The sequence below is a fragment of the Marmota marmota genome, unplaced genomic scaffold (assembly GCF_001458135.2).
Source record: "Marmota marmota marmota unplaced genomic scaffold, marMar, whole genome shotgun sequence".
Taxonomy (NCBI): Eukaryota; Metazoa; Chordata; class Mammalia; order Rodentia; family Sciuridae; genus Marmota; species Marmota marmota.
The window spans coordinates 3,187,779-3,214,243 of record NW_026000051.1 but is presented as its reverse complement, the minus strand read 5'-3'; the positions used below and the strand labels follow the sequence as shown (position 1 = coordinate 3,214,243).

At 52.3% G+C, this 26,465-nt stretch overlaps 1 protein-coding gene across 4 annotated transcripts; it reads left to right on the top strand.

The window, feature by feature from the left end:
* Window positions 1–6: 6 nt before the first annotated feature.
* Lrrc8a (leucine rich repeat containing 8 VRAC subunit A) lies at window positions 7–26,465 on the top strand. Of its 4 annotated transcripts, none has more exons than XM_048812928.1 (5): window positions 7–147; window positions 2,488–2,593; window positions 12,807–12,891; window positions 17,548–19,712; window positions 24,592–26,465. In XM_048812928.1, the coding sequence occupies exons 4-5, from the start codon at window positions 17,556–17,558 to the stop codon at window positions 24,865–24,867; spliced, it is 2,433 nt and encodes an 810-aa protein (XP_048668885.1). In that variant the 5' UTR covers window positions 7–147; window positions 2,488–2,593; window positions 12,807–12,891; window positions 17,548–17,555; the 3' UTR covers window positions 24,868–26,465. The 4 variants fall into 4 exon arrangements, with proteins under 4 accessions (XP_048668885.1, XP_015352952.1, XP_048668886.1 ...); XM_048812929.1 differs by having other exon boundaries at window positions 19–82; XM_015497466.2 differs by lacking the exon at window positions 12,807–12,891.

Genomic DNA, 26,465 nt, shown 5'->3' with positions numbered 1-26,465 from the left:
ACCCCGGCCCCTGTCCTGCCCGGTGCATCCAGCGGGTCGGAAGAGCCACGTCTAGTGAGGTCGGGGCCTGGCCAGGGTCTAGGTGGGCAGAGACGCAGCGCTGTTGGTCCTGGGAGAGGGAGCACGGCTTGGGGGTGTGGGTTCTTGGTGAGTCTGCTATGGTGTTGGCCGCCCTTGTCCTTGGTTCCAGGCAGGAGTGAACCAAGACCCAGCTGGTCCTGGGTTGAGGCACTTATTGCCTTTTTTGGGAAGGATTCATGGGTTTGGGGGTTGTGTGGCAGCCTCTTCCTGAAGGGGACTGGGCTGGCAGCACAGGGTGGGTCTGGTGAGCCACCCTTCTTCTGGCACTTCTTTCCCTGCCCAACCTGGGGGTGCCTTTTGAGGACAGGAGAGCAGGGAGAGAGCTTGGTGAGGAGGAGGGAACTGGGGGCTAAGTCGTGGAGGAGGGGTTTGGAGAGATGAAGGTTCCCTGGACCTCTTCTGTCCTTTCTATGAGTAGAACCTTTAGCCCCTGGCAGTGAACACTGTTGGAAGGGACAGGAGGTGGGCTGTTGGTGATACTCCTGTGTAGAGGCTGGGTGGGGGAGTGGGCATGTGTTCCAAGGCTCTGGGCAGGGCCAGTGACTGGGTCACATGGGTGTAGCCTCCATGAAGGTTCCCTTTCTGAGGCTGCCCAAGGAGGCAAGGACAGCTGACCTGTGCTGGGGAACCTGCTGTTGTAGAGATGCTTCTACTGAGTCTGAGCAGCCCTGCTTCCCTATCTTAGACCTTGCTTGGGATGGAGTCTGCTGAGCCTCTTTCTTCCTGGCACCTTGGTGCACAGAGCAGGGGCACAGGTAGTGTTTGTCACTTCTTCTTGGGACTCAACAGATGGGGTTTGCCCTCTGTGCCTTGGGCATGCCCACTGGGAAGCAGTTTCCTTTGCAAACACTGAGTAGCCTTTCTGGACAGTGGGGGTGCCTGAGGAATGTCCCAGTGAGTCAGGACTCACAGGGAGGAGGCAGGGGCTTGGTTTGCTGCCTGGTGTGGTCTGGGCCTCACCCGGAAGAACTGGAGGGAGGGAATCAGCCTGGTTCTTGACTCCCTGTCCTGACAATGGAGGTAGGTCTTGCTTTTCACCTGGGGACACTGAGGCACAGCCTGACAGATTGATGGGGACTCAGGTGGAATGGACGTGGAACCCCACATCCTACCCTTCCATCCCTGACTCATTCTGTCGTTTATCTGGAACTGGCCTTAGGAAGATATGGTCCCTGCTTCCTCAGAGCTGCAGTCTGGGAGGAGACAGACAGGGAGACACTGGCCAGTATTATAGTAGAAATATCCCAAGGAGCACAGGGAAAGAGGAGTTGGCTGAGTGAAGATGCAGGATGGTCAGGGAATGCTTCCTGGCAGGAGGGACTAGAAGAATCAGGTAGTCCAGAGGCCCAGGTTCTTGTACCAGCTTTGCCATGGGCAAGTGACTCTCCTTCCCACTGTCAGCCATGTCCCCATCCTTGCTGAGGAGTGTGGGACTGGCAGAGGGGCCTGGATGGCCTCTGTGTCTTAGTGGCTCTAGGATGGCTGGATGGCTAAGGTTACCTCTGTGGCCTTACTGGATTGTTGCTTCTCCCTGTGGCTGTGTCTCAAACTTCACAGTGTTAGATCTTGCTTGAGGTGAAGTTTGATGCCCCCTTTGCCTCTGTACTCCCAGAACATCACCTAGAACCAAGTAGGTGTGACAGATTTTTGTTGGCACAAGCTATTGAACTGTTCCACAGTGCCTCCTTAGTGCCTTCAGGTCCTGAGTCTTTCCTCAGCTCCCGAACTAACTCATGCTCATGCTTTGGCCACATGCCCAGTTCCTGCCTCCTCATTGCTACCCCCTGAGCCTAGAGTAGTGCCCACACTTCTTCCTACTTCTTTTCACCCTGTCTTGTTCACTTGTGAACAGTTCTGAGCAGAGTGCTGGGTGTGTGGTCGATGGCACTGTGCAGTCTGAATGATGGATGATGTTTGTGCTTTCTGTTTGAGTTGGAGTCTGTTGGCCCATCTTACCCACTTGTATTTCTTGTCTCAACACGTCCCCAGAAGATAGAGCTAGGTAGGGAGGCGCATCTAGCATTTTGTAGATGGCACCTCTTCTCTCCTGCAGTCAGGCCCGTGGTGCGACTCTTGCCCTGAGTGGTCCTTTCCCACCCCTCCCATCTCAGCCTCTCCCCAGCAGTCCTCCACAAAGCCTCCCCTGACCCCACTCCTCTAGCTGGTGTCGTGTATCTCCTGGATTCTCCCCAGCAGAGCTCTGGGCCTTCTAGGTGTTGCTAACTTGGCACCTTCTTGGACGACCTAGTTGTGTGCCTGAGACGCCATGTCTAGGTAGTTCCTGTCTCCCCCGGAGCCCAGCCCAGGCCTTGGCACCACCTGGCTCTCCAGAAACGTTGGCAGCTTGGCAGGTAGCTCTGATAGTGACACAAACGCCTGCTCACAGCAGCTCTCGCTTCCTCCTAGGGAGGCAGCGTCCATGGAGCGAGAGGAATGCCAGGACCCTGCCCAGGCACACGTGAGCCAGCCTCAGCGCCGCCAGCCGAAGCGCAGATAGCAGAGGAGTCTTGGGGTAAGGCCCGCGGCAGTCTCCCTCAGCTGCCTGTCCCAGCCCAGGGCAGAGGGCAGCATCTCCGTCTCCATGGTCCTTTGGGTTCCTCACTATAGGCCCGGGGATTCCCAGACAGAGGTGGCAGAAGACAGAATTGTCTGCTGTCCCTCCTCCTGCCCCAGCAGCCAGCTCAGCAGTGTCTGGTTGCTGTGCTCTGTGAATGCCAGTGTGCTGACCCTCTGCTCCCCCCACCCTCATCTTATCAGTGTGGTTGCTGACAATGCTGCCACATGACATATTTCCCAAGGTGTATTCCCTGGAACACCAGGCTCTTTGGTCTCAGTGGTTAGATAATTCTGAGAAACAAGGACTTGTTGTGCTTGTTGTGGAACTTCTCACAGCCTTGACTTTATTGAGCTGAGCAGAATGAGTCTGAGACAGAGCCAGCAATGTGGGTTTCCTACTTGATTTTTTTGGTTGGGGTCTTTTTTTTTTTTTTTTTTGTCTTTTCTTTTTGGGAACTGGGGATGGAACCCGGGGCTTCACATATGCGAGGAAAGTACTTTGCCCCTGACAGCAACCTACCAGCCCTACTCTTACTTGATCGCATAGATGTCCATAGGGCCTGGTGTTGCTTGGCCTGTGCTTTGGAAAAGAGTTCTCAAGGCAGGAGCCTGTGAGGATCTGACCTGTAGTCAGACCTGGGCTTGACTCTCAGCTGCCAAGTGGCTGGGGCTGTCATTGAACCTCTCTGAGCCTCAGTTTTCTCATCTTTTTAAAAGAGGATAAGCTTAATGCCTACTTCCTTTAGAAAGTTTCGAGGGTTAGCTGTGCTGACATTGAGAAGACCCTTAGCAGAATGTGTGTCCCCAAAAAGTCGTCCCTGGCCATAGCTATGTGGGCAGGAACTGCTGGGCAATTTGCAGAGCCCATCCATGCCAGTGATTACATGTGATCATTTGCAGACGCTTGGACAGTGGCCATTGCCCCCTCTTTACAGATGTGGAGGCAGCCTTGAGTGAGGAAGCAGCATGCCCAAAGCCACTGGGAGGAAGGCAAGGACCTAGACTCGGAACAAGAGCCTGCAGTCCTGGGCAAGGTCCTTAGTTCTTGCCTGAGCCTCCCTGCCTCCATGCCCACCTCAGCGTTTCCTGAAGGAAGGCCCCAGCCTCCCAGCCTGAACTTTAAACGAAATAGTTACCTTTGGGCTTTTTTTGTAGTAACTAAAGTATGGCATGGGCTTGTATGTTTCTTTACCTTTTGGATTTTTATGAGCCTCTCCCGGTCTGCATCTTCAGCAGTGGAAAAGGAGAGAAGTAAAGCCTTCCTCGGCCATTTCTACTGTGTGCTGACTTTCACAAGAATCAGGTCCTGCTCAAGCTGCTGATTTGCAGCTTGCTTCTGTTTCCTGGAATGGCAACCACTGACCCCCTTTCTGACACTAGAGGTAGACAGATCTGGTGAGTCTAGCTTGCAGAAGGGGCGTCTGGCACCACCATCCTCGGTGCCCTTCCCTAGGTGGTGCTGGCCTTCTGGCTTTCTGTCTGGGCATTTATAGCAGCAGAGGGAGGTGGGGAATGCCTTGTGTGTGGTGCTGGTCATTCTCCTGTTTATTGGGACAAGGTCAGCAAAGCTGGGCCCTGCCCTGTAGGAGTTTCCTGTTGGTTTTGAGGAACTCTGTCCCTGGAGAGGGGAGGCCTGAGGTGGAGTCTCTTGTAGGGCAGCCATGAGTAGGAAGCAGTAGGTCCTACTTCTGTGAGGTCAGAATTCTTCCTGGGTGCCAGGGACAGCTTGCAGGGAGCAACAAGGTCTGGGCTCGAAGGTTTGACTAACCGGTTTTTTGTCTGCCTAAGGTGCAGCCCAGGTTGGGGTTTTGAGGACACCAGTGAGTGTTGTGGGAGTCGTTCCACATGCCTTAGTTTGGCTCTTTCTGGACCTTCAGAAACAGGCAGGTGCTGACTCAGTTACCCTTGTATTACTTGTGGTTTATTTTGGTCTTGGTCCTGTTAGAATGCTCCTTTCTAGTTTTATTTCTGAGTGTGCCCAGGTGAGGAGAGGGGTTCCATCCTAGGACCAGATTCTAAAGAATCTCTTTGGGGCCAGGCACGGTGGTGCATGCTTGTAATCCCAGCTGCTTGAGAGGCTGAGGCAGGAGGATTGTGAGTTCAAAGCCAGCCTCAGCAACATAAGATAATAAGCAAATCAGTGAGACCCTGTCTCTTAAGTAAAATACAAAAAAGGGCTGGGGATATGGCTCAGTGGTTGAGTGCCCCTAAGTTCAATCCCTAATACCTCCTCCAAAAAAAAAAAAAAAGAATCTCTTTGGGGACATAGATGACTTTGGGATTGGTTCTACAAGGAGAGTTTTCAGGCCCAGCAGCCTCAATCTGTGGAATCTGGAGACTGCAGTTTGTCAGGATCCAGCTGGGGATGAGGTCTTTGTTGGAAGCCCTGTTGTCTGCCTCACCTGGCAGTTTTCTCAGGCTCCCCCCTGTCCTGCCCTACCCTCTCCTGTGTCTCATCCTCCTGTCATCCCCAGCAGTGTTTCCCTCCCAAAAGGCCCTGCCTGGCAGAGCATCCTATAGATGATGCTGGTGGTCTCCAACTTCTCTTCCCTCCAGTAGCAACATCTTCACCTCCCATGATCACCCTTAGTGCCACTTCATGAGTGCTGAGTGGTGTGCAGGGTCACTGCATGCACCTTCTCACCTTGTCCTTTCTCCAGCCTTGCATTTGAGGTACTTTTACCATTTGACAGTCAAGGAGACCAAGGGTCAGAGGGATGAGATCTCTGGCCCCAAGGTGTGCAACTTGTACATGGCGAAGCTGGGACTCAAGTGCAGCCTGTGCTCCTTCTATTCCCCAACATTGCTTCTTTTTCTGTATGGTCTTGGGCTTTTCGGGGTCTTTCAGAGTCACCCAGGGACCTTATTTACAGTTCTGTGTCTCCTAGCCAACCCCCAGATATCTGGAATCAGTCAGGAGGGCTGGACCAGGAATATACTTAGCAGAAGCTCCCCGAGTGGTCAGGCTAATAGTCTGCAGGCTGCAGTGGGGATGCTGGCAGGGGCCATTCTTCCAGCCCTGGTTCCCATCCTTGGTGAATGAGGTCATCTGCCACCCACACCCCTACCTTTTGGGGAGCAGGGCTAAACTTCTCCTAAGACTGGGATTGGACATTTGCTTTTTAGTGACTGTGTGTTTGTGTGTGTGTGTGTGTGTGTGTGTGTGTGCAGGAGTCAGGGAGCTTAACCTTCCCTTGTTGAAGGTTTGTGGGACTGAGGTTTCTAGGACTTTTACTCCCAGCCACAAATGTTCCCTGCTGTCTCTCCTGGAGCATTTCTTCTGTATCTTGTGTCTTGCAGCAATTTCTGTACATCTAAATGTCTCTTGAGGCGTAAAACCTCAAAATTAAATTGCCTGCTGCAACTTTGCCTCACGCCTGGAGTGACACTCCAGTGGAATAAGAGTGGCTGTAAAATTCCATAGCTTTCACACGCCACCTGCTAAACCTGCACCCTCTGACCATCAGCATGACAAATGTGCTGCCTTAAGCAGTGAAAGTAACATGGAGTAGGACTCTTGCCCTGCAGGGGCATCTTGCATCTCCCAACTGGCCCCCTGGAGGCAACTCCCCTACAGTCCTGAGAGTGGGATAGCAGACAGCTCACCTTTGGCCAGACCCTCAGTCCTTTTCCTGGCCCACCTGGGGCTGGACAGTGCCTGGTTTCCTGGGACTTCAGCAGACCCTGCATCTGCAGCCTGTCCAGAGTGCTTATGCCCATGCTTCACAGCTGGTCTTGGAAGGCAGTGTTGGTGTTCATAGCAATTCATAACTGCCTTCAGGACCCCTTAGCGCCCAGGGGCCCCGACCCAATGCTGGGCTCCTTTCCTTAACACCTGAATGGCAAGAGGCATCTGAGTGTGGCCTGCTAGGGGTTCCTGCAAAGACCTTGTTTCCACGTGCCACTCAGGTAAAGCAGTCTCATCCCAGGAATAGCATCTCTAAGGGCCCCTATAGGCCAGGACACCTGCTTGCCTCAGAAGCAGTTTGGCACATTTGCATGTCAAATCTAGGGTATTTCTTCCCACTAACTTCCAGCTGTGTGGCCTAGGGCAGGTGACTTCACTTTTCTGGATCTCAGATTTCACTGTAAAGGTGGTGTTGTCTTTGTGTATACCAGTGACCTAGGCGGCTGAGGCAGGAGGATCGCTTCAGTGCGCAAGTCTGAACAACATAGGGGGATCCTCTCTCAAATAAACAGACATTCGGCTGATCTGGCTGGCTAGGCGGATGTCCCCTTCCTTCCTTACCGCTCCTTGTGCGTCCCTCCCAAAGCTGCATGCTATGTCAAAGAGGACGACCTTCCCCGATAGAGGAGGCCCATTCTTCGGTAAGGGAATATGAGTAGCTGTGCTCCCCTGCTAGAACATCCAAACAAGCTCTCAAATAAACAAACAACAAACAAAATAATATCAACATCAGCAAAAATTAGTCTGACTATGTGGCAGACAGTCCAAAAGCTTTACAGGAACTGCTTTGTTTAGTCTGCACCATAACTCCAGGGAGTAGACATGAAAGCCCATTTTACCAGACCCTGTGAGGCAAAGTGACTTTCCCAAGGTCATGTTGGTGAGCAGCGGAGCCACCTTGCTGGTCTGCCAGGAGAGTGGGAGCTAAGACTCAGGCAGTGCTCTGCACAGGGTAAAGACAGGCCCTGAGCCTAGGCTGGACCTGGTGCTCCCTGTGTCCTGGCTTGGGTTATTAATGGGGGAACGTGAGGGGGTGTTCCTCACCTGTCACCCTTCAGCCTAGAAGGCAGGTTCTGCCTTGGCAAGTTTGCATGAGAAGGAACCTGTTTGGGAAGCCCAGCCCAAATGTGAGAGCAGTTTGGAGCTGACACTTGTTCGCCTCGGACTTCCCCAGGAAGTCAGGGTGTGCCCTTCTGTGCAGGGTAAGTCCCCAGCCTGAAGCACCCTAGCCTGCAGCCTGGTCTACCCAGAGAGTGTGGGGCCTGGAGGGCAGTGCTCTGTTCTTGGGTAGCCGAGGGCTGTGTGTGCCAGAGGAGTGTGAGACCTTTCCTCCCGCTCCTGGCTTTCAGATTGGAGGCAGAACAAGGCTGGAGCAGATTCACAGGCCTGGAGGGCCCCCCACCCCACAGGACCAGCTACTCAGTGTCTTCTTGGGGCCTCTCAGGAACAGCCCTTTCCTGGGAGAGAACTGGAGGGAGGGTCCTATCTATGCCAGGGGAGGGGCACCAGCCTCCTGCCTGGGAAGTTTTCCTTTCAGCCCTGTTTGTGCTTTAACAAAAGGCTCTCTGTGCCCTGTCTATCCACTGCCTCCCAAGTGTGGGAGCTGCCCAAATCTCTGCTGGCCCATGTGGGGTCTGGGACATGCTTGGGTGGTCTCCTTGAGGACAAAAGCGGCAGCATTTTGTTTGTTTGTTTGTTTTGGGTACTGAGACTTGAACCCAGGGCACTCAGCCACTGAGCCACATCTCCAACCCTTTTCATTTTTTTGTTTGTTTTTTTAGGGTTAGGGTTTTTTTTGTTTGTTTTTTTAGGGTTAGGGTTAGGGTTAGGGTTAGGGTTTCATCCCAGGGGCACTTAACCATTGAGCCACATCCTCAGCCTGTTCTTAACTTTTTAATTTTTGAGACAGGGTCTTGCTAAATTGCTGAGACTGGCCTCATTTTCAATCCTTTTGTCTCAGGATTACTGGAATGCCCCATTTACCCCACTACATGTTGTTTTTGTTTTTGTTGTTTATTCTTTTTTCTGTAAGAGGCATCAAAAGGAAATCGAAACTGTCTGTGATGCCTGTAGTCTTAGCAGCTCTGTAGGCTGAGGCAGGAGGATCACTTAAGCCCAGGACTTTGGACCAATATGGGCGTCATAGTAAGAAAGAAAAGAAAAGAGGGATCAACTGTGTCGACTGGGGTAGATGCTCAAGGACTGGTTTTGAGAGCAGATGGCCAGTTCTCCACCCTTGGTCCTTTCTTGGGATCCTGAGCAAAGAAGAGACCAAGAGGTCCTGGGGCTCTCTGGGTAGGCTGGCCTCTTCTCAGAGATACTGGTGCTGTGGCTGAGCTCTCACCTAGTTCTGTCCCCACTGAATTCTGGGAGGGTTCTTCCGTGATGGCAGGTGGGGCTGTGGAACCGCAGTGAGCCTCTCACTGTGCCGGGTGTCCAGTTGACATGCAGTATTTTCCCTCATCCTTATTCTCACAATCACTTATCTTATGCTGGAATGGTCCCATCTTAGAACTGGGACTCTGTGGCCCTGTTGAGGAAGTGCTGGAGTTGGTATTTGACTGGCCACTTCAGTCCAGTTCTGAGGTCTGAGCTCTCCCCTGCCCTGTGTATTGCTCTCATGTGGCGAGCATGCAGTGACCTGTGGAGTGGCCCCCAACTCCAGGGCAGGGCAGGGCAAGGCAGGGCAGGACACTCAGACTGACCTTTTTCTCACATCTCATAAACCACATGGAGAGAAGTTCTTCTGATTTCTTCCAAGTATTTTTTCTGCTCACAAACATGCCATATTTTAATAATAGAAGAATATGTAACATAGATAACCCTATGATCTTACCTACCCACAGATTTCACCACATATAATTTATGTATAGCTGTCCAGATTTTTCTGTATGAACAGTAATGAGATTTTAAAAAAATTTCTTTCATACATGACAATAGTGGAATGCATTACATTCATAATTATCCATTCACAGCACAATTTTTCATAACTGTGTATATAAAGTATGTTCACGGCAAATTATGCCATTATACATGAACTCTCTTATTGATTTTTTTTTTGCATTATAATTCTTTTTTTTTTACAGCTAAACCTTTTTTATATATATATATGTTTATTTATTTTTATGTGGTGCTGAGGATCAAACTCAGGGTCTCACACGTGCGAGTGAGCGCTCTTCCTCTGGGCCACAACCCAGCCCCTGCATTACAATTCTTAATATACCTTTATACCACAATTTATCATATCTCTGTTTGTATATAAGGTATGTTGACACCAAATTCACATCTTCAAACAAGTATTTTGTATAATGATGACCATCTCCTTCCACCATCATAGTTATTCCCCTTCTCCCTCTCTTCCCCTCCCACCCCTATTCCCTATCTAGAGATAATCTCCTCCCCTGCTCTCCCTCCCTATCCCACTTTAGTCACCCCCCTTATATCAGAGAAAACATTCAGCATTTGTTTTTTTTGGGGGGATTAGCTAACTTCACTTCAGTAATGAGATTTTTACTGACAGAATTTTAAAACAAGAATGAAGTCCTATTCTTTTAATTGTTTTTATTATGGTGAAATGCACATAGCACTTCTCATCTTAGCCATGTTTCAGTGCACGGGGAGTGGCCATACGTACATTCCTGTTGTTCTCGCCATTTTTCTTTTTTTGGGTACCAGGAATTGAACTCAGGGGCACTTATCCACTGAGCCACATCCCCAGCCCTATTTTGTATTTTATTTAGAGACAGGGTCTCATTGAGTTGCTTAGTACCTTGCCATTGATGAGGCTGGCTGTGAACTTGAGATCCTCCTGCCTTAGCCTCAGGAGCTGCTGGGTTTATAGGTGTGCACCACCATCCTTTTCCACAACCTATAAGCTTGCAAAACAGGAACTCTGTCCCCACTATATGCTGTCTTCCCATTCCCTACCTGCCTTCTGCTTCCTGTGAATGACCTTCTCTGTGAATGACCTGCTCTTCTTCCTTCTCTGTGAATGACCCTCTATGTACCTCACTGTGGAATCCTGCAGTATTTGTCCTTTTGTGACTGGCTTTCATAGATCATACATTTTAGGTGTTCTCAGCTTTTTTTTTTTTTGGTTCTGGGGATTGAACTCACGAAACTATACCATCGAGCTATACTCCAGCTCTTTTCATTTTATTTTCATACAGGATCTTACTTACTAAATTGCCTAGGCTGGTCTCAAACTCATGATCCTCCTGCCTCAGCTCCTGAGTAGCTGGGAAACTTTTATTTTTTATTTTTTTTTAGTTGTAGTTGAACATAGTATCTTTATTTTATTTGTTTATTTTATGTGGTGCTGAGGATCGAACCCAGGGCTTTGCACATGCTAGGCAAGTGCTCTGCCGCTGAGCCACAACCCAGCCCAGCTGGGAATTTTTTTAGCTTAATATATCTTGGACATCATTTGTGTCACTGCATACAGAACCATGAGGAAGATGGCATTATTATTAAAGTTGCAAAAGTAGAGGCTTGGGCGAAATAATCTGGGGTCATGAATTCTTTCATGCTGGAGCTGGAGCTGGAGCTGGATTTGAATCCACTTGTCCCCAACTCCAAAGCCCTTACTCTTTGCCCTTCCCCAGAGCCACTTGCCACTGAGGGAAGGATGGAGGCTTTCTGGGTTCCTCATTTGGCCCTCCAGGAACAAGGATGCCCCAGTCCTTCTGCGGGATCTGGTCCTGCTCTTCTCACATGCCCATGTGGCCTTACAGCAAGGATCTCGGACACTTCTGCATCTTCCCTGGGGGCATGGCAGGACCAGGCAAGGGGGTGCCTCATGAGTAGAAGAGGAGCGAGGGTGGGCAGCCTGGCAGAGGAACTGTGTCTACTGCCCTGGTGATCAGCATAGTGGCTGTGGCTGCTTGTGGGGCCTTCTCACCTGCAAGGGTTGGGAGAGGACCAGCCGTAAGGGGCTAGAAATAGATGATTGTTTGGGTAAGCATTGTGTGATGTCATAGCTCAAGCACATAGAAAAGTGTAAAGATGCTGGGTATAGGTGGCACATAGCCTGCTACTGAAGCAGGAGGATCACAAGTTCAAGGCCAGCCTGGGCAACTTAAAAATCTGGTCCCAAGTTTTTATAAAAGGCCAAGGGATGTAGTTCAATGTTAGAGTGCTCCTGGGTTCCATCCCCAACCCCCCACAAACCCCCACAAAGCTTCTATTATATATCGTTTTCTGACTTGTGTTTTGGTTCAGCATTGTTTTTGAGGTTTGTCCCGGTTAATACATGCAGCTCTAGTTCATAATTTTAATTGATTCAAAACATTTCATTGTATGAATAGAGCAATTTAGCCTTTCTCCTGTCAATGAGTTTAGATTGCTGCTGGTGTTTTGCTTTTATAAACAACTCCATTGAGCATCCTTGTGGGTAGTTCTCATTGTGTGTGTGTGTGTGTGTGTGTGTGTGTGTGTGTGTAAGGCAGACTCTCTAGGATGCTTCGCTCCAGCAGACTGCTGGGCTATGGGTTTTATGGACTCCTGGGCTATAGGCTTTATGCGTCCTGACTCTTCAGCTAGGAGTTCAGTGTTTGTGTCAGACTGAGGGAGTATAATGGTCTCGTCTGGGTATCTGATTGTTTCAGTTTATGTTCCTTGACCACTAATGAGGTGAAGAATCGTTCTGTGCACTGATTTCCATTTGTACTTTTCCCTATGAATCGACTATCCATGTGTCTTGCTGTTTCCTCCCATTGAATAGTCTGCTTTGTCTGTTCCTAGGCGTTAACTGGTATTAATTCTTTGTATGCACACATTGGAAATACCTCCTCCCTTCTTTCCATCTGTTTATTGTTATGTTCTTTGATGTGCATGTTTTAGTTTGATGTATTTGTTTATTTGTGGTGTTGGGGTTATGTAATCCAGTCTCACCGAATGAGGAATTGCACATTTGTGCTAAGAAATTCTTTCCTGTCTTTACTACACTAAGTAAGATAGTCCTTTAGATTTTTCATTTTCTTTAGTTTTTTTTGTTGTTGTTGTTGTTGTTTGTTTGTTTATTTGTTTTCCCCTTCAGTACTGGGATGGAACCCCAGGCCTCGCACAAAGTCGGCAAGTGCTCTGCCACTGAACTGCATCCCTGGCACCTCAGCATTCTCAGGTTTTGCTTTAGGTCTTTAATTCATTGAGATTTATTTTGGGGTAGGAAGGAGCTGGGACTGTGCTTTCTCATGTTCCCCCCTGAGAGCTGGCACTGCTTGTTATGCCCCTTCTTTCCCCTGATCTGCACAGCCAACATGACACACATCTGTTTCCAGAAATGTGATGGATGGTTTCAAAGCTCTCTTCTGTTCTTTGGGTTCACACATCTGTCCCTGCATCAGCACCACATTGTTTGAATTCTGATAGGTTTTTGGTAAGTTTCAGTATCTGGTGTTTCTTCCCCTCTTACTTTTCCAAATTATCTTAGCTATTCTTGATCCCTTGAAATCATGATTTTTTTTTTTTTAACTTTTTTCAGGCTGGGGTGTGGCTTTGTGGTGGAGCACTTGCCTGGCATGCATGAGACCTTGGGTTCCATCCCCAGCACCACAAAAAAACAACAAGTAAGAAAAAAAACTTTTTTCTTAATTGCCTGAATACCATATGCTTGTAGTTATAATAATAATAAAAAAAAAAAGAGGTAAATTTGGGATGTGAGAAGCATTGTAAAGAGCATCTCAGCTGGGTGTGGTGGTGCATGCCTGTAATCCTAAAGGTTGTTGGGGGATGCTTGTTGAGGCAGGAGGATCACAAGTTCAAAGCCAGCCTCAGCAACTTAGCAAGGCTCTAAGCAACTTAGTAAGACCCTGTTTCAAAACCAAATATAAAAAGGGCTGGGGAGTGCTGGGGTTGTGGCTCAGTGGTAGAGCACTTGCCTAGCATGTGTAAGGCACTGGGTTTGATCATCAGCACCACATAAAAAATAAAATAAATAAAATAACGTTATTATGTCCATGTACAACTAAAAAAAAGAAATAGGACTGGGAATGTGGCTCAACAGTTGAGTGCTCCTGAATTCAATCCCTGGTACCCCCGCCCCACCAAAAAAAAAAGAGCATCTCACCTCACTCCAGGAGAGCTTGGGTGGAGTGTGTGCGTTGTGTGGTAGAGGATCCCCGTGCACGGTTTTGTTGCCTGCTTGATGTAGTTAGGAGAGTGGACCTCTCCTAGGGTCATCCAGTGTCTTTAGCTGTGTGTGCTTGTTGCTGTGTGGCATTCCATCAGCTGGTAAATATTTGACAAATCACCAACCACCACATCTGGCTTTCCCAAGTTTCCTGTTCACTTTGATCAAAGTCCCTGTGACTGAACTTTTGTGCTGGAGTCTTTCCCAGGCACTGGCTGTCCTCCTTCCCACCCCCTCTCCTCCCAGGACTCTGTGCACTCTAGCAACCCCTGCTCCACCTTCTGCACTCTCTGCTGCACACCAGGGAGGTGGCATGCCCCTGAAAAGGTCCCTGTCCCCCAGACTTCCCAGCCTCCCCTCCTGCTTTTGGTGGTATCTTGCCCACAGTCCCCTGGTTGTGTCCGGGAGTCTCCCATTTGTTGTTAATCCCTGACCCTGGGGCAGTGACATCGAACACCAATCTATTCTGGAAATAAGAAAAACAGCTAGATTGCAGCCAGTAGCACAGCAAGGCACACTTCACTTCCTTATTGTCTTTTCTCACCAGCCCCAATTTTAAACCCTTTAATCTTTGTCCTGTATTTAGGATTCAGGGAATTCTCCAAATTCCCCTATCTTTGGAGCAGAGACCTGGCCTGACCTGTCTTCATATTGCCTTCTAAAACCTCCAGCTCAAAGTTACAAAGAACATCAGATCTCTACGCCTGAGCCCTGTTTTTTTTTTTTTTCCATGTTCTACAGTTATAAGGTTATATTTATTTAACATTACATACTTTTTTTTTTCAGTGCTAGAATTTGAACACAGTGCCTAGCACATCTAAGCAAGTGCTCTACCACTGAGCTACACCCTCGAGCCCCCTATGTTATTATTTTTGATACTGGGAATTGAACCCAGAGGTGCTTAACTACTGAGCTACATCCCCAGTCCTTTTATATATTTTTTATTTAGAGAAGGATCTCACTGAGTTGCTTAGGGCTTCGCTAAGTTGCTGAGGCTGGCTTTGAACTCATAATCCTCGTTCCTTGTTCTCCTGAGCCGCCGGATGGATTACAGGCACGCACCAGTGTGCCTGGCCCCCTGTTTTATTTTTTAATCATGTAGGTAATGTATGCTGGTTAAAAATACAAGGTTTCATTTTAGGCTTCCGTCTAGCTCACTTGAAGAGGAACCTTCCCCATTGTGTAGGAATGTTGGCCAAGGGTCTAGGCATCATGAGCTTATGTCCCTTAGTATTCTGGCTCTCACATTTTCCCACATTGCAGTACAAAATGAGCTTCTGCATTCCATCAAAAAGGCCCTGTACCATTCTGGTGGCTTCTTGCCCACCTACTGTGTGCCAGGCCCCACCTGCCTGGCTCTTCCCCAGGTGTCTGGGAGCCCTCCCTAGTGGCTTTCCTTCCTAGATGTCCTTCTTGAGCTCTCCACACACTTCTCATTGACACCCTACCGGTGTCATTCCCCCATCTGTCTGCTCCCCACCTCCTACTCACTACCCAGCCACTGACCCAGACACTAACGTGGGTATGATGGGGAATTTATGGTATGTGTATTTCACCACAGTATAAAACCAGTTGAGAAAAACAATGGATGCCCTTGGCTTATGAGGATTCTGGGCTGGGCCCCGAGTCTCAGTCTCTGAATGGGGAGCCGCTTTAACTGTAGGTGTTGAGTCATCTTACACACCTGGCTCCTGGGTGTGTCTTTCACTGCCCCCCACCCCCCATGTTGTGACTCCATGCCTTCCCGTGGCAGGAAGAAGGAGGGGCCCAGAGCCTGGCTGACTCCCAGGCCACACCTACCTGAAACTGCTGCCCTCCTCCCCACACCCAGACCCACGCCCTTCCTGGGCTCCCCTCCCTGCCGCCCTTCAGTTGGTCGCTCTCTGGGAGCACTTCTCAATTGTTGACTTACCCAGTGTCTGCTGCAGACTCCTGCGCTCAGTGATCATCTGGCCTGGCCTGGGGATTGAGAAGGTGGAGTCCTGTGAGTCTGTTATACACAGAAAGGACCTGAAGCCACAGGCCAGTGAGGGGCCTCCCAGCAGAGCCCTGGCCCCACCTTGGTGCTGGCTTCACATACAGCAGGAACCACTCCACCTGGCTGCCTCCATGGGGGGGTGCCTCTTTTTTCCTCGACACCCCTAGGAACTGAATCCCTAGATTTGGTGTCGGCACCTTCTTTCTAGGCCTCCTCCAAAATGCCTTCAGGGAGGGGCAACGACTTGTCCAGAGCTGCACAGCAGAGGTGAGGAGGCAGGACAAGTCCAGCCAGGGAGTGACCCCTCTAGGCGTCATCGCAGCAGGGCATGCCTAGGCACTGCTGGGCCAGACTCACACTGGCCTCCATCCTGGGGGTTCTTGGCTCTGATCGCCCCAGGTCCTGCCTCTGCATCTCTGTATCTTCCAGCCTATTCCACCTCCAGCCTGGTCCTTCTTGGCTCTATGGCTGCCCTGGGCCCTGCCTCTCAGCCTGTGCACCCTCTGTCCTCACCACACATGTTCACTCTGCCAGAGGATGCTAAGGTGGGGACCATACCCTGAGCACTGGTTGTCCCCACAGGACCTAGCCAAGGCCTAAGTAGAGTCTAGTGTGCCTTGAGATGGGGGAGGGTGTCAGAAAGATTGGAATGGCTGGGCTGCTTCCTGCCCTACCCCTCGAGCCCCAGCCTCCCTGCCTGCACTAAAGCTGTGCACACTTCCATCTCACCAGGGCAGAGGGGGCTGGATGTTCTGCATTAGTTGACATACCCACTCCCCCTCAGAAAGTGAGGGGAGTATTGTTGTATCAAAGCCATATCCTGCCTGGTCAGAAGCTGCCCCCGGCCATAAATGCTGACTCCTGGTTGGTCCCTGCCAGCCTCCTTCCTGCTCTTAGGGCAGGCCCTGGGGCCCTCCTCTTCATCACTCCTCCCTTCCAGTCCCCAGTCTTCAGCCTGCCCTGGATGAGGCCTCAGGGAGCCAGGAAGGAGGGCTGTACTGGCTGTCTCAGCTGGAGGCCAGCTGTGTGACTCAGCAGGCCCTTGTCCGCCCAGAGTCCCCTCTTTCCTAGGAGTGTGGGTGGTGTGTGGAGCCAGCTGGTCATTAGAGGGCTGGGGCCTTCCTGTGGGGTGGGTGTGCTCCCTGGCCCACAAATCCAAGCTTCACCAGGAGACCCAGGGCGGTGGAAGTGTCTACTGGCCCCAAGGTGACCTGAGCTCTGGGAGTTCCAGAGTGGGGGAAGCTGGACACCTGGGCCTGGTTTCTATGAGCATTGCCTGGGTCAGGCACCACTTGGGTGTTTGAGCCCTAGGCAAGAGGGGGCAAGTCCCCACAATGCGGACCTGAGTTCACCTGGAAAGGTAGACCTGCCACGCCATAGGGTGACTAGCAGAGTGACGTTGGACAGGTGACTGTTTCCCTGAGCCTTTGCTCCCACATCCAAATAATGGGGCAAAAGAGGCCCTGCTTTGGGACATCAGAGGGAGCCCGCAGAGCCTGCATGGGAGTGGCTTGCCCAGTGCCCTCAGCATTGCTACGACCATTGCCACCTCTGTTAAGTGCCCAGATGCTACCTCCCTCACTCAGGGTCCTGGGCTTCTTGCCTTCTGCCGCCTCCCTGTCCCTGCACACCTTAGAGACTGGGCTGCATGGGGACATGGTTCATTGGTTAAGCAACTTTGGGTTCAATCCCTGGTACCAAAAAAAAAAAGTGAGTTCTTGATAAGCCCCCTCCGCATTTTGCTTTCTTCAGGCCACTTCTGCTTCCCAGCAGCTGGTTTCGAGTTCCTGGGAATTTTAAACAAGCCCCCCTGATTATTAAATGAATGGCCTCCAAACAGGGATTCTCAGAACTCCAAATAGATTGTAGGGGGACCAGGAGGCAGGCAGTGATCTGTGGAGATGGCCCTAACCTTGTAGCCTACCATCTTCCTGTGAAATGGAGAGACTGCCCCCCCATGGTAGTTTTCCAGCTAACAAGTGACCACATGGCTTCTGTAGAAGGCCTGACGGAGGCCACCTCTGGAGGGGCCGGGCTGTGACTCCCAGGTAGATGTGAGGTAGAAATCTGTACAGTGGTGATACTTTTACCCTGACCCTCCTGGGTCCCTTTCAGGTTGAACCATGATTCCAGTGACGGAGCTGCGCTACTTTGCGGACACACAACCAGCATATCGGATCCTAAAGCCCTGGTGGGACGTGTTCACTGACTACATCTCTATTGTCATGCTGATGATTGCTGTCTTTGGTGGGACGCTGCAAGTCACCCAGGACAAGATGATCTGCCTGCCTTGTAAGTGGGTCACCAAGGATTCCTGCAATGATTCATTCCGGGGCTGGACAGCCCCCAGCCCAGAGCCCACCTACCCCAACTCTACAATCTTGCCAACCCCTGACACGGGCCCCACGGGCATCAAGTATGACCTGGACCGCCACCAGTACAACTACGTGGACGCCGTCTGCTACGAGAACCGCCTGCACTGGTTCGCCAAGTACTTCCCCTACCTCGTGCTCCTGCACACCCTCATCTTCCTGGCCTGCAGCAACTTCTGGTTTAAGTTCCCACGCACAAGCTCCAAGCTGGAGCACTTTGTGTCTATCTTGCTCAAGTGCTTTGATTCGCCTTGGACTACAAGGGCCCTTTCAGAGACAGTGGTGGAAGAGAGTGACCCCAAGCCTGCCTTCAGCAAGATGAATGGTTCCATGGACAAGAAGTCGTCGACAGTCAGTGAGGACGTGGAGGCCACTGTGCCCATGCTGCAGCGGACCAAGTCACGGATAGAGCAGGGCATTGTGGACCGCTCGGAGACGGGCGTGCTGGACAAGAAGGAGGGGGAGCAGGCCAAGGCGCTGTTTGAGAAGGTGAAGAAGTTTCGGACCCACGTGGAGGAGGGGGACATCGTTTACCGCCTCTACATGCGGCAGACCATCATCAAGGTGATCAAGTTCATCCTCATCATCTGCTATACTGTCTACTATGTGCACAACATCAAGTTTGACGTGGACTGCACCGTGGATATTGAGAGCCTCACGGGCTACCGTACCTACCGGTGTGCACACCCTCTGGCCACACTGTTCAAGATCCTGGCGTCCTTCTACATCAGCCTGGTCATCTTCTATGGCCTCATCTGCATGTACACACTGTGGTGGATGCTGCGCCGCTCCCTCAAGAAGTACTCATTCGAGTCGATCCGCGAGGAGAGCAGCTACAGTGACATCCCAGATGTGAAGAACGACTTCGCCTTCATGCTGCACCTCATCGACCAGTATGACCCGCTCTACTCAAAGCGCTTCGCTGTCTTCCTTTCAGAGGTTAGTGAGAACAAGCTTCGGCAGCTGAATCTTAACAATGAGTGGACACTGGACAAGCTGCGCCAGCGGCTCACCAAAAACGCACAGGACAAGCTGGAGCTGCACCTGTTCATGCTCAGCGGCATCCCGGATACTGTGTTTGACCTGGTCGAGCTAGAGGTCCTGAAGCTGGAGCTGATTCCTGACGTGACCATCCCACCCAGCATCGCCCAGCTCACGGGCCTCAAGGAGCTGTGGCTGTACCACACAGCAGCCAAGATCGAGGCCCCTGCCCTGGCCTTCCTGCGTGAGAACCTGCGGGCACTGCACATCAAGTTCACCGACATCAAGGAGATCCCGCTGTGGATTTACAGCCTGAAGACACTGGAGGAGCTGCACCTGACTGGCAACCTGAGCGCTGAGAACAACCGCTACATCGTCATCGATGGGCTGCGGGAGCTAAAGCGCCTCAAGGTGCTTCGGCTCAAGAGCAACCTGAGCAAGCTGCCACAGGTGGTCACGGACGTAGGTGTGCACCTGCAGAAGCTGTCCATCAATAACGAGGGCACCAAGCTCATTGTCCTCAACAGCCTCAAGAAGATGGTGAACCTGACCGAGCTGGAGCTGATCCGCTGTGACCTGGAGCGTATCCCCCACTCCATCTTCAGCCTCCACAACCTGCAGGAGATCGACCTCAAGGACAACAACCTGAAGACCATCGAGGAGATCATCAGCTTCCAGCATCTGCACCGCCTCACCTGCCTTAAGCTGTGGTACAACCATATCGCCTACATCCCCATCCAGATTGGCAACCTCACCAACCTCGAGCGCCTCTACCTAAACCGGAACAAGATCGAGAAAATTCCCACCCAGCTCTTCTACTGCCGCAAGCTGCGCTACCTGGATCTCAGCCACAACAATCTGACCTTCCTCCCTGCTGACATTGGCCTCCTGCAGAACCTTCAGAATCTGGCTGTCACGGCCAATCGGGTGAGTGGCCTGGCCATGGTGCCATGTGTGTGCTGGGGTGGCCCATGACGGGTGCTCAGAATGCCCAGCGTCTCAGGACAATTGGTGCTTCTCAGTTTGGAGTCCTCACCTGTGGTTCCCAGAACCACCCAGGAGGGAGCTGTTTAAGATTCAGACTCCCAGGCCACCTCTGAGACCTGCTGAATTAGACCCATGGGTTTGGGGAAAAAACCTGCCTTTGCCATAGAATGATGCAGAGTTTTCCTGCCAGGAGAGGTGGTGTGGCCTGGCAGGGTGTGTCCCCAAGGTGACCTCAAGCTGGGTTTCTTGTAGGAAGGGATGTGAATGGGGCCGAGTGGTAGGAGGCAGAACTTAGCCTGAAGCTTGTGGTGTCTTCTCAGCTTGTCCCCAGCTGGATTGGCAGCCAGGGGACCAGTCTAGGACAGAAACTGAGTGGCTATCCTGGCTGAGATGGTTTCTGCAGCTCCCAGTATTCCTCACATCCATCTCCCCTCTGCATTTGGGATAGTGAACCTCAGAGTTGGGCTTAGATGGTTGTCATTACCCACCTTTCCAAAAAAAGGAAATTGTGCAGACCTCTGGGAGCTGGCTGTATGAGAGGCAACACCCTTGGGACTGGTGGCTTCCTTGCTCCAGTTCCTTGCCTGGCTAGGACAACCCCACCCTTGGGCTTGGGGGTCCCTTGATGGAGGCAGACAGGCAGGATTGAGGGCAGGGTACTGTGAGGCTTCCTGGGCCTTCTTTGAGGTAGAGATTTTTGCAGTGACGTGGGAGGTGGTAGAAGCCTGAGCCCGGGGTGGGGAGACCCTTCTGCTGCTTACTACTCTGTGCCTGTCACAGCAGTGGCCCTAATGCAGCCTTTGCTGGCCTGCTGAACACTTGCTGTGTCTGCGCTGCTCTGGGTGAGCACTCCATTCTCCACCAGCGCTGCTGGCTCTCCTGATAGGATCTCTCCAGCGTCCTTGGACACCCAGGGCACAGGGTGCTGAGCCCCGAAATGCTTCTGTCTGCTTCTCCCTGCTCTGGGAGGAGCACAGTTTCTCCAGCATCACTCAGACAGGTGGCAGGGGTTCCTGGCCCAGACTGCTGCCACTCAGCAGCCTTCCTCCTCTCTTCCCTGCCTTTTCCTAAAAACCAGCCTGCCTCCTGTGTGTCATAGGAATCATGACAGATCCTGTCTCCCTCCCCCAAATTATGACTCCCTCAAATTATGACTCGAGTGTATGAGAATACAGGGCAAGGGTCCACACAGGTGCTTCACCATGTGGAAAGCACAGGACTGCTGATCAGAATTGGAGTCTCTTGTGGGAGGCCACGTTTGGGAAGCATCAGAAACCCAGCACCTTGCATAATGTGAGGAGGGGATACTAGGTGGCTTCCCCAGGGCACAGTATTCGTGCCTCACTGTGTGCCTCCTGCTCCTGGAATCTGCCGCTCCTGGAATTGACCAGGCTTCGACCTCACATCTTATGTGAGAGCCCAGTCCCCACCCCCATCTCCTCACATCAGGCTCCTCTGTCGGTGAAATGCCTGTTGACTGAGGTCATCTCAGGAAAGGAGTTGGCGGAGGCCTGCTGTCCCTGAGGAAAGAGACCCTCTGGACACCCAGTTTAGCACAGTGCTTAATCACGTCCTGTCCCCACCTCCTAGAGCGCCTTTATAGGCAAAAGGGTTTCTTGGGCCAACAGTAGGTGGGCAGGCAGGCCTCTCCTTTTAGGCCAAGGCCTGGGTCAGACTCCTTCCTACTCAGGCTCCCTGGATCCTATGAGCACTATGGACTGGTGGGGCAGCAGGGGTGGGTGTGGCCCCGCTTGGGCCCTTGGGTGCTATTTTCTCAGGCTGTACTCATACTAATGAGTACCTCTCCACAGGCAGGTGTTTGCTGAGCATTGCTAGAGTCCAGCTATGGAGGGGGTGCTGGGATGACCAGTGCCAAAGGGAACCGGGCAGTTGGCATGAAGCATAGCTAGGGTTCCGCTAGGGATTGTGGATCCCTGTCCTTTTGGAGGGAGGGGCATGTCACCTGCTCCAGAAGGATAAGGAGGGAGGTGGTCAGGTGAAGAGGAAAGGGAGAGTCAGTAAGGTCAGACTGGAAGATGCAGGGAGGTCAGCTGCCCTGGAATGTGGACTTTGCCCTGAGGGCAGAGGTGGGCTGTGCCCCAGCCCCTAGGAAGCTCCTGTCTTCCACTCCAGTTTCAGGGTCTTTGTTTTATGTCTGGCCCATAAGCCATGTCTGCAGAGATGTCAGCTCTTGTGTTCAGTGCTTGAGTTCTCGCTGGTGGCAGGGACGAGAAGGGTGAGCCTGCTTGCTGTTAGCAAGGTTACAAGGTTTCTGGGTGCTGCGGTTCAGTCCCAGGGCCTTACAGGCTGTGCATGCGCTCTACCACTGAGCTGCAGTCCCAGCCCCTAAAGAGGTTAGTTTTGCTCCTGGTAGGGGCATAGTTTGTGAATGGATGGGCTTGTACTGGCCGATGTTGCTAGGGACAGAGACATGGATGGATTTGGAGGTAGGATTGTGGGGCAGGGAGCCTGGGTGGCTTGAGGTCTCTCACTCAACTGGCTGGTAGATGGAAGATTGTTGAGACAGGACCTTAGATGAGAGGCAAAGGTCTGACCTGTGTCAGGGGTCTAGGACTTCTGAGACATGCCAGCCTAAAGATCAAGAATTCATCTATTCTATGCTTGTGGATGAAGAGGGTTCCTTGATGTGATCACTAAGAGAGAACAGGAGTCTGCCTCCAGCTTTGGGGTTGGATGGTAGAAGAGGAAGGTCGGGCCAGCGCATGTGACCCCCAGTACAGGGGGAGTCTGCGGATGGAGAGCAGATGCAGGGCTGCGGGTGGGAACCATGTTAGTGGTAGTCCAGGGTAGAGGGGGAGGGGGCAGGAGCTGGATCATGTAGGCTAAGACAGCATCTCTCCAGGTGGTTGGTTGAGAAGGTCGTAGAGCCAGGGAGCCAGGGAGCACCCCTGAAGGCTGCTGGGAGAGTCTGAAGACCAGGTAGACCTGAGGCCATTTCAGTGCTGATGGGGGAGGCACTGGGGTGTCTGAGGAGGCAGGAATGGTAGGACTGGGAGTGATGAGAAGTGACTTCAAGCCTTCAGGGGATCAGGGACAGTGCAAACGACAGGTGTGGCTGTGGTGGGGAGCTGAACTACTAAAAGTACCTCCTCTTTTCTGGAGGCTCTGGGGGAGTGCAGCGGCAGGAGGCAGGGGGCTTCTGGAAGGGGGAACTTTCGGGGAGGGCGCTCTGGAGCCACGCTGACTAGGCAGAGCCTATTTCGCTGTCCTGACCATCATCAGAGGTGGGCCCTGGGGATGCTCTGGTTCCTTGGTCCTACAGAGCCCACTTCCCTTGCCCTCTGCCCTTCATATCCCTAACTTCCAGTCCTTGAAGCCACCCACCCATTTCTGACCATTGGGCACAACAGGGACAATTGTGAGTACTCAGGCCAAGAGTCTCCTTAAAGACCCCCATAGTGCCCCTTATGGCCTGGCCTTAGCTCAGCCACCCACACTTACTGCCTTGCTGAGAAGGCTGAGTTGCTCACTGGCCTTCTCAGCAAGGAGAAGGACTCACCTGGAGTCCTCCACAAGTGGCCAGAGATACCAGACTGCCAAAAGGTCCTCAGCCGCAGAATGTCCAAGCTGAGAGGCACTTCTAATCCAGATCCTGCATTTTACAAATGGGGATACCGAGGCCCACCATAACTGAGTGCCATATTTCACAGAATAGGAATGTGGGGTGGGGTGGGAGTGGGAGGAAGCAAGGCCTACATCCTCTCAGATCCTTTATGGCCCTGCAACCTCGGACAAGTTGCCCTTCACCTCTGCAGGCCTCAGTCTCCTCAGAAGGAAAATGGGAAGAGTTATAGAGCAGCCTCTCCTCTGTGCTCACTTGCGAGTGGGACCCAGGTCTCCTGCTCCTGCCTCCAGACCCTCCTGTGAAGGAGGATGCTTTAGACCAGATCAGTGAGGACCACTGTCAGCTAATTGGGCACGGAAGGGCAGGGAGCATGCCCGCATGCACAGCATGGCTCTACTCTGGCCCTGCCCTTTGCTCAGCTCTGCCATCAGTGTGGACAGTCAACAGAGTGTGGCTGTCAAGCCAGCTTCAAGTCCTGGCTCTTCCACCTCCTGCAGAACCTCGGGCAAGTGAGTTTCTCCAGGGGCCGCGTTAGTCCATCAGTACAATGGGAAGCGCGTTTGCAGTGGCTCTGGGGATCAGAGTTCATGGCATCCATGCTCAGAGTGAGCCTACTGTGTGGTGAGCTGCATGCGGGAGCGGCCGATCCAGGAGGAGGGGGTTCCCAATGGCCAGAACTGGGCTCTGACACCCCTGTCCTTGCTGAGACTTGATATGTGAAGAAATAGGATCAGGAAGAAGAGACCTCGCTGGGATTCCTGTCAGTTTCAGTGAACCTCCCCAGGTCTCAGATTTCAGGGGCTGGATGTCCTTAGCGTGCTGCGCTGCGTTCATAATTGTTCTCAAGCCAGGCAGCACCAACAGCCTCGCTCCTGGAGAGCCCTGAGACTCGGTGGAGCAGGCAGTGGCTGCCAGCATCATATGCCTCCTAGAGCGCAAGACAGATCCAGCTCTGCCCTTTTAGAGCCCACCATCCAGGAGTGACAGATGGAAGAATTAGTGCTGTAAAGGGGGCGCAGGAGTGCCAGGAGACCCAGAAAGTCAGGGAGGGATTCATGAAGGAGGTGACTGCAGGGCAGAGACTAATGTACAGGAACGTGTTAGCCACACTGCTGGTGCCAGGCTCCTGGGGAGCTGCAGTAGGGATCAGGGAAGTTGTCCGCAGGGAGGGGAAGCCAGGGGGCCCCGTCCTGGCTGCACACACCTCACTCTGGCCTTCTGCTCTTCCTCCAGATCGAGGTGCTCCCCCCGGAGCTCTTCCAGTGCCGGAAGCTGCGGGCCCTGCATCTGGGCAACAACGTGCTGCAGTCCCTGCCCTCGAGGGTGGGCGAGCTGACCAACCTGGCGCAGATCGAGCTACGGGGCAACCGGCTAGAGTGCCTGCCGGTGGAGCTGGGCGAGTGCCCGCTGCTCAAGCGCAGCGGCCTGGTGGTGGAGGAGGACCTGTTCAACACGCTGCCACCCGAAGTCAAGGAGCGGCTCTGGAGGGCCGACAAGGAGCAGGCCTGAGTGGCCAGAGGAGCAGTCAACAGTGGGACCCTCGCGAGTCCTCAGGCCGGGCGGGCCACCATGTCCCTCCCAAGACTTCTGGACAGCCAGCCCAGCCCTAACCAGGCGGAGCCTGGGGCCGGTGTGAGCTGGGCCAGGGCGAGAGGACAGTATCCGAGGGGCTGGCCCCTCTTCTCCCTGAGCCTCATGCCCCGCCAGGGCAGGCGCCTGTCGGGGAGGCCAGAGACCGAGTTGGTCTCAGAGTGCAGTATTGGACAACAGGGTCTCCTCCTTTGAGGCCACCTCTGCCTCAGAGTCTGGTAGACACCAGAGGTCAGGGACACCAACCTAGCTCTTGGTATTTATTTTTCTCCACCTCCGATCTTCTTCCTCTAGATAACTTAGACATTCCCGAGAAAGTTCAGCTCCACGGGAGGTGTCTAAGGAACGCTGGGTGGTGTTTTCCCTTTTTTTTTCTGGGTGATGCCACCAGCATCGGATGCCCATCCAGACTTGAGCAGAATGGTCCAGGATGAACAGCTGCAGAACAGTGCCCAGGGTGCCGACTGAGCTCTGGCAGCAGGGCCTGTGGAGAGCGGGCCGCGGCAGAAGGCCAGGCCTGGGTTCTCCTCATCCGTTTCTGTGGCGTTTCAGATTCTTTTTTTTTTTTTTTTTAAGTCAAATGAATGTTTTTGTTGTTGTTTAGTTTTATTTTCTAAGCTTTGAAAATTGATGGTTTGGGTATTAAAAAGAAAAAAAAAAACTGAAAAAAAAAACAACACTAAGGGCCAGTGAGTTGGAGTCTCAGGTAGGTGGCAGTTTCCCTTGAGCAAGGCAGCAAGACATTGAACTGTGTTTCCTTCCTCCGGGGTGTGGGGTGCAGGGTGTCTTCTGAGTCTGTTGTGACCTTGGCCAAGAGTTCTGTTTGTCCCTCTCCCCTCCTGTTTGTTTTCGGGGGTTTTTTTTGGTGTCTTGTTTTCTTTCTCCTCCATGGGTCTTGGCAAGCGCTCATTTCTGTGGCTGTCAGCCAAAAGGAACATTCTGGGGCTGCCAGGAAGGGAGGAGACTCGGCTTGGCCGGTCCCCGAATGAACGGTGCTGCACCCCGTCCGCCGCCCACCCCTCCACGCACAGTACTAGGCGCCCAGGGAGCTACTTAGCCCCGATCTGTCCCTCACTGTCATGGTCTGCTCAGTGCCACCACTCACCTGTGCTGCTTACGTTGGCCCCATCACCACCTGGTCCTTCATAAAGAGCAGACGTATCGAGGTGGGCGGGCACGGCCGTCACTGCTGGGAGGGCAACGCCCAGGTTCTGGCTGCACACCAGTTTCCGTCCGGTGCCTGGCTTGCCTGGTGGGGGGACACTCACTTTAGAGCAATCACTTGGTCCCCCCTCTAGAAGGGTCCCCGCCTTAGATCAATCACGTGGACACTAAGGCACGTTTTAGCGTCTCTCGTCTTAATGATTATGTCTGTCTGTCTGTGTTTTCTGCGTCGTGTCATTGGATGTAATCCTCACAAATAATGCACACTAGCCTCTGACAACCATGAAGCAGTCCGTTACCTGTGGGTCTGATTGTAGACTCAGATCAAATATCAAATAAATCTATAACACGAA